Consider the following 12,399-nt stretch of genomic DNA (forward strand, 5'->3'; position numbering starts at 1 on the left):
TTACAGTCTGGTCTGAACAGCACTGTCATTACTTGGGCTGATTTCATGCTATGAGAAGGCTTCTTTTTGGGCTGTTCTCTCTGAAGTGAAGATTGCAACTGGTGTTTAGTTGGCTGCTTGCACTCTGATGTCCATTCTTCTAATGCTGCTACTGGGAACACCCTTGTGGGGAAGCCCTGGTCTCAGGGTCTGAGGCTAATCCTAATGACTTCTCCATAAGAAGGAGCTTGAGATGTTAGTCTCTTACTTTAGGCAATCTGGCAATGTGGGCAAGTCTGGGGACAGTCTCAGAGCGGCAACTGTGTTAGTCTGTAGCTTAACAAAAACAAAACGAAAACAAGCAGTCCTGTAGCACCTTAAAGACTAACAATTGTATTTATTAGGTAATGAGCTTTTGTGAGTAAGATCCACTTCATCAGATTCTAGAGCAAAATGATAAAACATGATGTGGAGGGGAAGAGAGAGAGCAAGGTGTATGTGTGTACACAAAAGGAGAGATAAAGAGAGCAAGGAGGGGAGTGGGGGAAGAAAGAAAAAAAAAGAAAAGAAATAAGGTGAGGGGGAAGTCTCCTATCATTAGTAGTACCTCTGGAAAGAGAAAATTAAGTGGGATGGGTATCATTCCTGCAAATATCAAAGGTGGGGAAACTGTCTTTGTAATGCATAAGATTATTGAGATCTATGTTAAGCTCCAGGTTAAATGTGTCAAACTTGCAAATGAATTCAAATTCCTTTATAATCTGGTGCTGAAATCTCTTTGTAACAAGACTGTTACCTTAAGGTCCTTCACTGAATGTCCTGCAAGTCTAACAAAAACTGTTAGTCCTTAAGGTGCTACAGGACTGCTTGATTTTTTTTTTGTGACTTCTGGGGAACATGTGCCACATCCAAACAATGGATACATTGGGAGTGTCCATCTCACACTGGAATGGCGAGCCTACAGGTTGTGCACCTTTTTTAAAAAAGGAAGTTCAACAAGGTGTAGCCAAGAATGGCCAGGTGCTCACAGGCACCGGCTTGAGAAAAGAATGTGAGGGTGTTGGTTTTTCTGTTTGTTTATTTTGTTTTTTTGGTGAAGAAAACAAAGAGCTAGATACTTGGATGAAAAACTGGGGCTAAGAACCAACTTTGCTAAAAAAACCAGAGCTGCTGGAGTTCCAACCTCAGCCAAGGGCAGCAGAGAAAGAACTCAGGGATGGTTGAGGGTGCATGGAATGTAACTGCTCGCATACGCACTAGATGTTTACCATACATGCACGCTGCACTGGGGCACTGTTGCTAAAAAAAAAAAAAAAAATTCTGACTATAAACACAGGATGCCATAAATACCTTTAGTTGAGCACCACAGGGATACTCTTTGAAGAACATACTGTTTATGTTTGAGGGTACCACTATTTCTACAGTTTGAGGATGGACCACCTCCTCATATAAGAATGCACAAAAGGTCAGAGATGCAATTAGAAAGACCAGTCATCTGAAAAAGATTGCTGTACAAATGTCCTATAGGAATACCTAAGAGGAGCTTAGTGGTGACCAGGCAATCAGAAACCAAGTAGCTCTTACAATATTAGACTAAGTTTCCATCTTTCTGAGGGCCAGGTGACAGTAGGCCTGAGGTCTCATGAACTACTGCCTATGTTGTTGAACTCATTGTGCCATATTTCACAATGACAGTTATAATAAATACTCAGATTTCTTCTGGGTAGTAGTACCTACCTTTGCTTGAGGTTTACGACAACTTCCTTTACAACTTCACAGTAAATATGTATGTCACACAATGTACAATTAACCTATGGAACTCATTGTCATAAGGATGTTTATAACTAGGCTAAAAAAAGAAAGAGGTAAATTATACAGGACAGGTCCATCTGGTATTAGCCAAGATGGTAAAGAATGTGGTTCCATGCTCAGGGCAATCCTAAACATCTGATTGCCAGAAGCCAGGAAGGGAAGACAGGTGGATCTCTCGAAAATTGCCCTGTGCTGTATCCTCCCGCTAAACCTCTGATAGTGGCCATTGTTGGAGAAAGGAAACTCGGCTAGATGAACCATTGATCTGATCCAGTATGGCAGTTCTTATATTTTCACAAACATCCAGCTGTATATAAAAGGAAAGGCAAAACAAGACTTCTTCAGTATTAACCAAAACTCCACAACATTTTACCTGGAAGGGCTGGCTGATACCAGCTACAGACTGCATGTTATGGCTATAATAACAAAGGAGAAACTCTCCTCCTCTGTGGGGAATCTCATCAGCGCTGATGTAAACCTGTGAACATGACAGAAGTAACACAGCTGTCAGCAATTCCACTGTCAAAACAACTAGAACCTCTCTAGTCTGGTACGCTGGGGACCTAACTAGTACCAAATGAGAGAATTTGTAGGACTATGGAAGATCAATATTGTCTAGCAGCATTACGAACATTTCCACTGCTTACTGGGACCTTAGAAGGCATTTGGGGCAAATTAGAGATAAGCAACAGCACAGAAGAGAGATAGTCAGGACTGGTGGCTGTAAACAAACTTTATGGGACCGCAGGAAACTTGGCTACACTCATGATAAGCCATTGTCTGGCTAACTAAAATCATGCCAGATTATAGATGTTGCCAGATGAAAGAGGTTAAACCTGAAATAAATAGCAGCTTTTACTATCTACTAGAACTAGATCATAAAAGACAAGTATTTCTGAGTATTTCTAAAGAATCCATCCTATACATGTAAATCAGGGAGGGAGGAATGGTATTAACACTTCAATCAGGGGCTAGGGCTTCCCTTTTTCCAAGAAAGTGCAAAGATGCTTAGTCTTACTACATTTCTGTAGAGGCTGCTGTCTGCTCATGATATGCCACAGAGATAAAGTCACAGGCTGCCACTCATTACTGATGTAACCTGGGATTAATCTCCCGCTCAGTTTAAAAAAAAAGTGAGTGAGGTAATATCTTCTATTGGACTAACTTTGAAGCCACACACAACTATTCTTTGGGTCTAGGAAAGGTACCCTAAGAGTCATGGCTAAATGCAAGGTGGAACAAATTGTTTAGCCTCAGTAGTTAGCACATATTCTAAAGGACAATTCAAGGCAGAACAACAAGAAGTCCTGTGGCACCTTATAGACTAACAGATATTTTGGAGCATGAGCTTTCATGGGCAAAGACCCGCTTCCTCAGATGCATGAGTGGTGGTGGGGTTTCCAGAGGGGTATTTAAAGAGTGGGGTCCCATTAAAGGAGGACCACAGCTGACAAGGTCTATTCAGTCAGGGTGGAAAAGGCCCATTATCAGCAGTATGTATCAAAAGAGGAAGAAACCAGTCAGATCAGACAGGGGGATGTGGGCCCATTGTCAGAGTCTAATGGGGAGATAGTAACACCCAGGGCAGAGAAGCTGCTTTTGTAAGGGGTGAGTCACTCCCAGGCTCTGTTTAATCCTTGGTTGATGGAGTCAAATTTGCAAATAAATTGCAGCTCAGAGATTTCTCTCTCCATTTGATTTTTGAAATTTCTTTGTTTTAGGACTGCTACTTTTAAATCTGTTACTGAGTGTCCAGGGAGATTGAAGTGCTCTCCCACAGGTTTCTGTACTTTACCGTTCCTTATGTCTGATTTATGTCCATTTATTCTTTTACGTAGAGACTGTCTGGTTTGGTCAATGTAAGTTGCAGTGGGGCATTGCTGGCACATGATGGCTTATATTATATTGTTAGATGTGCAGGTAAAGGAGCCCCTGATGGTATGGTTGATGTTAGGTCCTGTGATATCACTGGTGTAGATATGTGAGCAGAGTTGGCAGAGAGGTTTGTTGCAGGGATTGGTTCCAGGTTTAGAGTTACTGTGTTGTGATATATAGTTGCTGGTGAGAATTTGTTTAAGGTTGGCAGGATGTCTGTAGGCGAGGACAGGCCTGCCTCCCAAGGTCTGTGACAGTGAAGGATCGTTGACCAGGATGGGTTGAAGATCACTGACGATGCACTGGAGAGGCCTTAGGTACGGGCTTTATGTGATGGCCAGTAGTGTTCTCTTGTTTTCCTTGCAAGGCCTGTCTTGTAGCAGGAGGCTTCTGGGTACCCATCTGTTTCTGTCCATCTGTTTCCTCACTTCCTTAGGTGGGTATCGCAGTTTGAGGAAAGCTTGGTAAAGGTCTTGTAGATGTTTCTCTCTGGCTGATGGATCAGAGCAAATGCGGCTGTACCTTAGTGGCTGGCTGTATACAATGGATCGCGTAGTGTGCCCTGGCTGGAAGCTGGAGGCATGTAGATAAGCACAGCGGTCCATGGGTTGTCAGCATAGGGTGGTATTTACGTGCCCATCGCTTATCTGCACAGTAGCGTCCAGGAACATAAGAACATAAGAATGGCCATACTGGGTCAGACCAAAGGTCCATCCAGCCCAGCATCCCATCTGCCGACGGTGGCCAATGCCAGGTGCCCCAGAGAAGGAGAACAGAAGACAATGATCAAGTGATTTATCTCCTGCCATCCATCTCTTGCCCTTGTACTGAAGGCTAGGGCACCATACTTTATCCCTGGCTAATAGCCATTTATGGACCTAACCTGCAAAAATTTATCAAGCTTTTTTTAAACCCTAATGGAGTCCTAGCCTTCACAGCCTCCTCGGGCAAGGAGTTCCACAGGTTGACTGTGCGCTGTGTGAAGAAAAAGAAGTGGATCTCTTGCGTGGACTGGTCCAGGCTGAGGTTGAGGGTGGGGTGGAAACTGTTGAAATCACAGCAGAACTCTTAAAGAGCCTCCTTCCCATGGGTCCAGATGATGCTGATGTCATCAATGTAGCACAGGTAGAGGAGGGGCACTATGGGGGACAAGAACTGAGAAAGCGCTGTTCCAGGTCAGCCATAAAAATATTGGCATACTGTGGGGCCATGTGGGTGCCCATAGCAGTGCCATCTTGTGAGCTCTGGCCCTCCCTTTTACTGGGACCCCATTTGTAAAATACCCCTCTGGAACCTGCCCCCACAACTCATGCATCTGATGAAGCAGATATTTGCCCATGAAAGCTTATGCTCCAAAATATCCGTTAGTCTATAAGGTGCCACAGGACTTTTTGTTCTCAAAGATACAGACTAACACCGCTCTCTCTCTGATATTTGTCACCATGCAAGGCACTACATTTAGCAGTACTGAGTGGAAATCCATCAACCTCATGAAAAAACTTGCACAGATACAGACAGGCATCATCTTCATCTTCAAATGCAAACAGAAGAACATCATACCAAAAGGACTGAAGGTGAAAAACCCAATGAAATCAATATACTACACTGATTATAGTGAGAGATTGTGCCACACACTCTCTAAGAAACTGAGGAACCACCTGATCAGCATCCTGTACAGCAAACAGGAAAACATCAAAAGAGTGGTCTCTAATCTGGAGACCCTCATAAATCAACAGTCTTCCACACAAACCTCCACATGGCTGAACTTTACTAGAACAAGACAGGAGATTTACCATGCACGTTTCTCTTCTCTACAGAAGAAAAAGGACTATAAACTATCTAAACTCCTACTTTCCACATGGGGCTACAACAGCGGTACCCCTAACTCACCCAGCAATATTGTCAGTCTATCCAACTACACACACAGCCTGACAGAAGAATCTACCCTTTCTTGGGGACTTTCTTTCTGCCCGCCCCACCCCCGCAACTTGATACAGTTCTGTGGTGATCTGGAAGCCTACTTTTGTCATCTTCGACTCAAGGAATACTTCCAACATGACACGGAACAGCACACTGACCCACAGGTACCCTCCCACCTACAATACAAGAAAAAGAATTCCTCGTGGACTCCCCCGATGGTTGAAATGACAAACTGGACCTATACACAGAATGCTCCCACCGACGTGCACAGGCAGAAATTGAGGAAAAGCAGCATCGCTTACCCCATAACCTCAGCCGTGCAGAACGCAACGCCATCAACCAGCCTCAGAAAGAACACTGACATTGTCATCCAAGAGGCTGACAAAGGAGGTGCTGTTGTCATCATGAATAGGACAGACTACCAAAAGGAGGCTGCCAGGCAACTCTCCAATACCACATTCTACAAGCCTCTGTCCCAGGATCCCACTGACGAATACACAAAGAAACTACAGCATCTACTTAAGACTCTCCCTATAAAAACACAGGAACATATCTACACAGACACACCCCTTGAACCCAAACCAGGGTTATTCTATCTGCCACCCAAGAGCCATAAACCTTGTAATCCTGGGCTCCCCAGCATCTCAGGCATTGGCACCCTCAGCACAGGATTGTCTGGATATGTGGACTCTCTACTTAGACCCTATGCTACCAGCACTCCCAGCTTTCTTCGAGATACCACTGACTTCCTCAGGAAACTACAATCCACTGGTTACCTTCCTAAAAACACCATCCTGGCCACCACGGATGTAGAGGTCCTTTACACCAATAGAGGCTCTTTACACTCTGCTCACATACCTACACCAGTAATATCATCACAGGACCTAACATCAACCATACCGTCAGGAGCTCCTTTACCTGCACATCTACTAAAATAATATATGCCATCATGTGCCAGCAATGTCCCACGACAATTTACATTGGCCAAACCAGTCTCTACGTAAAAGAATAAATGGATGTAAATCAGACATCAGGAACAGTAACGTACAGAAACCTGTGGGAGAGCTCTTCAATCTCCCTGGACACTCAGTAACAGATTTAAAAGTAGCAGTCCTAAAACAAAGAAATTTCAAAAATCAAATGGAGAGAGAAAATCTCTGAGGTACAATTTATTTGCAAATTTGACTCCGTCAACCAAGGATTAAACAGAGCCTGGGAGTGGCTCACCCCTTACAAAAGCAGCTTCTCTGCCCTGGGTGTTACTATCTCCCCATTAGACTCTGACAATGGGCCCACATCCCCCTGTCTGATCTGACTGGTTTCTTCCTCTTTTGATTAATACTACTGATAATGGGCCTTTTCCACCCTGACTGAATAGACCTTGTCAGCTGTGGTCCTCCCTTTTACTGGGATCCCACTCTTTAAATACCCCTCTGGAAACCACACCACCACCACTCATATATCTGATGAAGCGGGTCTTTGCCCACAAAACCTTATGCTCCACAATATCTGTTAGTCTATAAGGTGCCCCAGGACTTCTTGTTATTCTCGAAGATACAGACTAACACAGCTATCTGTCTGATACAATTAAAGGCAGAGTGGCCATTTAACATCCTCAAGTGAGAGCAATGGAACACTTACAAAAGATAAGCCTTGGAGGTTAAATGTTACAACTCTTCTAGACACTAAAAATCATGGACTGAACAGAGACACTGGATTTACAGTTTATTACAACAATATTTTTTGTCTTTTACTTCTGGTGTGGTGTACAGGGTTGGAGCATAAGCGCTGATCAGGTGGACAGGACCAGCGCAAGTTTGAAGCATGATCGGAAGAAGTCTTTCTGATCCGCCCATGACTAAATCCACCATTTGTAGAAGGGTGTTTCTGACAGCAAAGCCAACACCATGCTCTCTGGGTTCTTCTTGGGCTTTACCCTGCCAGAAAAAGGTGTAGTCCTTTTCCTTTAGAGATCCCGAATCTGCGAGTCGCGTCTCTTGCGGTGCAGCGATATCAACTCTGAGCCTCTTCAGTTCCTCGTTGATGACAGCGGTCTTGCGGGTGTCACTGATGGCTTGAAGATCTTCAGTCAAGCCGGTGAGCATGGTCCGCACATTCCAGCAAGCAAGCTTGAATTGTTGATGTTTCTCATTTCTTGTTGATTTTCTTATTGGTTTGCCTGGTGCCCAAATTTCAGTCACTTGTCAGGTTCAGGAACCTTAAGCCCCACGCACCCAGCGAGGCAGGTGAACTGTGGCGGGACAGTACCTTATTGGCTGGGGGCTGCCCAGCTTGAGGCGGGCGGTGACTGTCCAGTGAGATGCGAGGAGCTCTCCCACCGTCAAAGACAACCCCTGGCGCTCATTCTCTACGCCAATCGAGCAAGAGCTTATAACCAGTATCTGTTGCCTCCCGTGTTGATGCAACGCTGTTCAGCGATGCCGGAGTACCTCTCCGGGTGTGAGCCTGGGCGTTTGTTATGGAGACTCTGGGCTGCCCAGACACCAGTGTCCCCCTCTCAGCTTTACTGATATGGTCCAAAGGAGAGGATAACCTCCACGTCTGGTACCAGCTCAGCTGCAGGCGTTGCCGGGACAGTGCCAGAAGTTGACACCAAACCGCCTTCGGACTCCAATCCGGATTTTCTGTCAGGGTTCACTCCCTTAGCCTTTCTCCTTCCCAGGATAACCCACAAGGCAGTGGGGTGTGGAGGATGTGGTTAAGGATCCCACTACTTCAAAACTCCCTGTCACCACAGCTCCCTGTGGAGCAATGACCTCATATCCCCGGGACCCTCCTCCCTACCTTTCGCCCCCCACCCCCAAGCTACCATCACCATAGGACCCTCCCCAACCCACTACCCCCATCTGCTCCCATGTCCGCCCTCCTCACTGCACTGGCCCCTCTCCCTCCAGCTGCTCTCAGTACCCCCAGGTCAACCTTGCCCCATCGCTCTTCAGGCTCTTTTCTTCAGAGACTCCTTTTCCTGGTACTGCTGCCTTGCAAGGCACAGGTGGAACACCATACCTGAAAAGGAAAACAAACACAGGGCTCCTCCCTTGGCGAACTCCCAGAGGCAAACTCCCTTCCCTGTTAGCTGCTGCCCCTTGTTCGCTGGGAGCTCCTTTCTTATAGAGAGAACTGCTGGCTGGTCAGGCCTGGCTCAAAGCCTTGCCACCAGTCTATTCAGCCCTTGAAGGCTCACCTGGCAGGGAACTGCCCCAATTCACACCTTGCAAACTGCTCTTCTCTGCACAGCACAAGCTCAGGCACCCACCCAGGCAGCTGATCAAAACTGCCCTTCTCTGCAAAGTAACATAGCTGCACAGACAGACAGACCTTCACCCACCAGCTCACCACACAGCCCCCCAAATCCCACACTCACCCAAGCTCCTCTAGGACAGAAGTAAAAGACAAGTTCTACGACGTGCTTAGTGCTGCTGTAGCGCAAATACCTGCTCGTGAACAACTGTACATCTTGGGTGACTTCAATGCAAGAGTTGGAGCTGATTGGGCCTCATGGCCTTCCTGCTTAGGACACTTCGGTGTGGGAAAAATGAATGACAATGGACAGCGTCTCCTTGAACTGTGCACGTACCACAATCTGTGCATCACAAACACATTCTTCCGAACGAAGCCACAGCACAGAGTGTCATGGAGACACCACGCTCGAAGCACTGGCATCAACTAGATGCGGTCATCACTAGGCGTAATAACCTCAAAAACGTCCTTCTGACACGCAGCTATCATAGTGCTGACTGTGATACAGATCACTCGCTAGTTTGCTCCAAGCTCAAGCTGAGACCCAAGAAGCTGTACCGCTCTAAACCTGCTGGAAGGCTCCGCATTGACGCCAGAAAGACGGCAAACTCAGAGAAAGCTGAAAAGTTCAGAGAGACCTCTCCAGGAAAATCTGCGCAGCGGCCCTGGGGGCGTTGATGCGACATCCAAATGGCAACACCTGAGGGATACAGTTTACAACACGGCCTTGTCGGTGTTTGGAAGAAGAGCTAGAAACACGAACGACTGGTTCGAAGCTAACTCTGATGAGATGATTCCAGTCATTGAAAAGAAGCGCGCTGCACTCCTGGAGTACAAACGCTCAGCGAGCCAGAGTACCCAGCAAGCACTTAGAGAGGCCAGAAGAACAGTACAGCAGACAGCCAGGCGCTGTGCCAACAACCACTGGCTCCAGGTATGCAGCAGCATCCAGACCTGTGCTGACTTTGGTAATCTCAGAGGAATGTACGAGGGTATGAAGAAGGTATTAGGACCCACCCAGAACAAGATGGCACCTCTGAAATCCAAATCTGGTGAAGTCATCGCTGACAAAGCCAAACAGATGGAGCGCTGAATTGAGCAGTACTCCGAGCTGTACTCATGTGAGAACGTTGTGGTTGACGCAGCCCTCGAAGCCGTCGAGCTCCAACCAGTAATGGACCAACTGGATCAAGAACCGACTGTGGATGAACTGAAGAGAGCCATAGACAGCATTGCAGCAGGAAAGGCCCCTGGTCAGGATGGTATACCACCAGAGGTACTCAAATGTGCCGCGGACACACTCCTGGAACCCCTACATGAACTACTGTGCCTGTGCTGGAAAGAGGGTGAGGTTCCACAGGATATGCGCGACGCTAACATTGTAACGTTGTATAAGAACAAAGGAGACAGAAGCGACTGCAACAACTACCGTGGAATCTCCCTCCTAAGCGTCACTGGTAAACTGTTCGCTCGCGTCATCCTTGGCAGACTCCAGAAGATTGCTGAGAGGGTGTACCCCGAATCGCAGTGCGGATTCCGCACAGAGAGGTCTACCGTTGACATGGTCTTCTCTCTAAGGCAACTGCAGGAGAAGTGCAGGGAGCAGAGAAAGCCACTCTACATAGCCTTCATCGACTTGACCAAGGCTTTTGACTTGGTCAGCAGGGATGGTCTGTTCAAACTGCTCCACAAGATAGGCTGTCCTCCACGGTTACTCAAGATGATCCAGTCATTCCACGAAGACATGAGAGGAACCATCCAATATGACGGCGCATTATCGGATGCTTTCAGAATCAGAAGCGGCGTCAAACAAGGATGCATGCTTGGTCCGACATTGTTCAGGATCTTCTTCGCACTCCTCCTGAAGCATGCCTTTGGATCTTCAACAGAGGGCATCTTGCTGCACACAAGATCTGATGGGAAACTGTTTAACCTTGCAAGGCTGACAGCTAATTCTAAGGTGCGAGAAGTCCTCATCAGAGACATGCTGTTCGCAGACGATGCTGCTGTAGTGTCTCACACAGAAGACCAGCTTCAAAAACTGCTGGATCGGTTCTCCAAAGCGTGCAAGGACTTTGGGCTTACCATCAGCCTAAGATGACGAACGTACTCGGTCAGGATGTTGCTGAATCCCCATCAATCAGCATTGACAACTATACGTTAGAGGTTGTCCACGAGTTCGTTTACCTCGGGTCCACCATCACTGACACCCTGTCGTTGGACACTGAGCTGAGTAGGAGGATCAGAAAAGCGGCCACAACTCTGTCCAGACTGAGCAAGAGAGTGTGGAATAACAACAAGCTGTACACTCACACCAAAATGCAAGTCTACAGAGCCTGCATCCTTAGCACCCTCCTTTATGGCAGCGAGACTTGGACCCTGTATGTCCGCCAGGAAAAGAGGCTGAACATCTTCCACTTGCGCTGCCTCAGGCGCATCCTTGGAATATCATGGAAGGACAGAGTGACCAACACCGCTGTCCTCAAGCAAGCTGGAATCCCAACCATGCACACCCTGCTCAGGCAGCGTCGACTCCGCTGGCTTGGCCACGTCCACAGGATGAATGATGGAAGGATTCCAAAAGACATCCTGTATGGTGAGCTAGCCTCTGGCAAAAGACCTCTCGGACGCCCCCAGCTGCGTTACAAAGATGTCTGCAAGAGAGACCTCAGAGAGGTAGACATCAAGCTGGACGGTTGGGAAGAAGTAGCAGACAACCGCAGCAGATGGAGGCAGGGGTTACACAAGGGCCTTCAGAAGGGCGAGTTGAAGATCAGACAGCTAGCAGAGGAGAAGCGAGCGCACAGAAAGCACAATAAGGACTTGCCAGACACCCACTACATCTGCAAGAGATGCAGCAAGGACTGTCACTCTCGTGTGGGTCTTTATAGTCACAATAGACACTGCAAATGAAGTCCTCAATTGAAACTTTAAAGGGCGCGATCCATAGTCTATGCAGACTGAAGGATGCCTACTACAACAATATGTAACCCACTAACTCCCTCCTTTAGTCCTACAACTGCAGAGGTGTTAATAGGCCACTCTGTCTTGACTGGTCCTTTATAATATGCACTAACTACTTCTGCTACAACTATCTGTTTGTAGGGTGAAAATTCCTCTGGCAGGCCATGGTCTGTGCTAAAGACCCCCTATTCAATTCCTAAAGTCTGGAGCAGGCCTATAATTTAGAAACCCAGCTAGCATGAGTGGGGAAAATACCTCACTGGGACCCCTTCTCCCTTATCTCCCTCACAATACCCAGAGAAGGGCAGGAAGGGCCTTGAAGTCTGAAGGGAGGAATAACTGTTTCAGCAGCTGCATTCCAAGGAGAGGCCCTGCAAGTGGAAACCAACTGTTAGTGCTGTATGCTGTTAATGGCTTTTAATGACTTGTGCTTTAAATCTTCTAGATAACCACACCCCCCCCAAGAGGGGACACTGGAGATATCACCACATTCTCTATCCTATCTTGACACAAATTGGCCATCGTATATCTGTTTTGGTTAACATGTAGAGGAAACCACCTGTACTAGAGATAAGGTATGGGCAGGGA

At 46.9% G+C, this 12,399-nt stretch overlaps 1 protein-coding gene and 1 long non-coding RNA gene across 10 annotated transcripts in view; one reads left to right on the forward strand and one right to left on the reverse strand.

Annotated features, from left to right (window-relative positions):
• The window catches only part of LOC142022968 (uncharacterized), a 58,713-nt gene that overhangs the window by 40,436 nt on the left and 5,878 nt on the right, over positions 1-12,399 (forward strand). The window lies entirely within an intron of this gene.
• The window catches only part of INPP5K (inositol polyphosphate-5-phosphatase K), a 75,758-nt gene that overhangs the window by 9,256 nt on the left and 54,103 nt on the right, over positions 1-12,399 (reverse strand). For 5 of the 6 annotated variants that reach the window (XM_075013379.1, XM_075013376.1, XM_075013377.1 and 2 more), the window contains one exon: positions 2,165-2,269. The exons of the other annotated variant lie outside the window; for it this stretch is intronic. In XM_075013379.1, coding sequence (XP_074869480.1) covers positions 2,165-2,269 — 105 coding nt within the window. The remainder of the gene's footprint in view (positions 1-2,164; positions 2,270-12,399) is intronic. 6 annotated transcript variants of the gene reach the window in all.

Source organism: Carettochelys insculpta, chromosome 19 (assembly GCF_033958435.1).
Source record: "Carettochelys insculpta isolate YL-2023 chromosome 19, ASM3395843v1, whole genome shotgun sequence".
Lineage (NCBI taxonomy): Eukaryota > Metazoa > Chordata > Testudines > Carettochelyidae > Carettochelys > Carettochelys insculpta.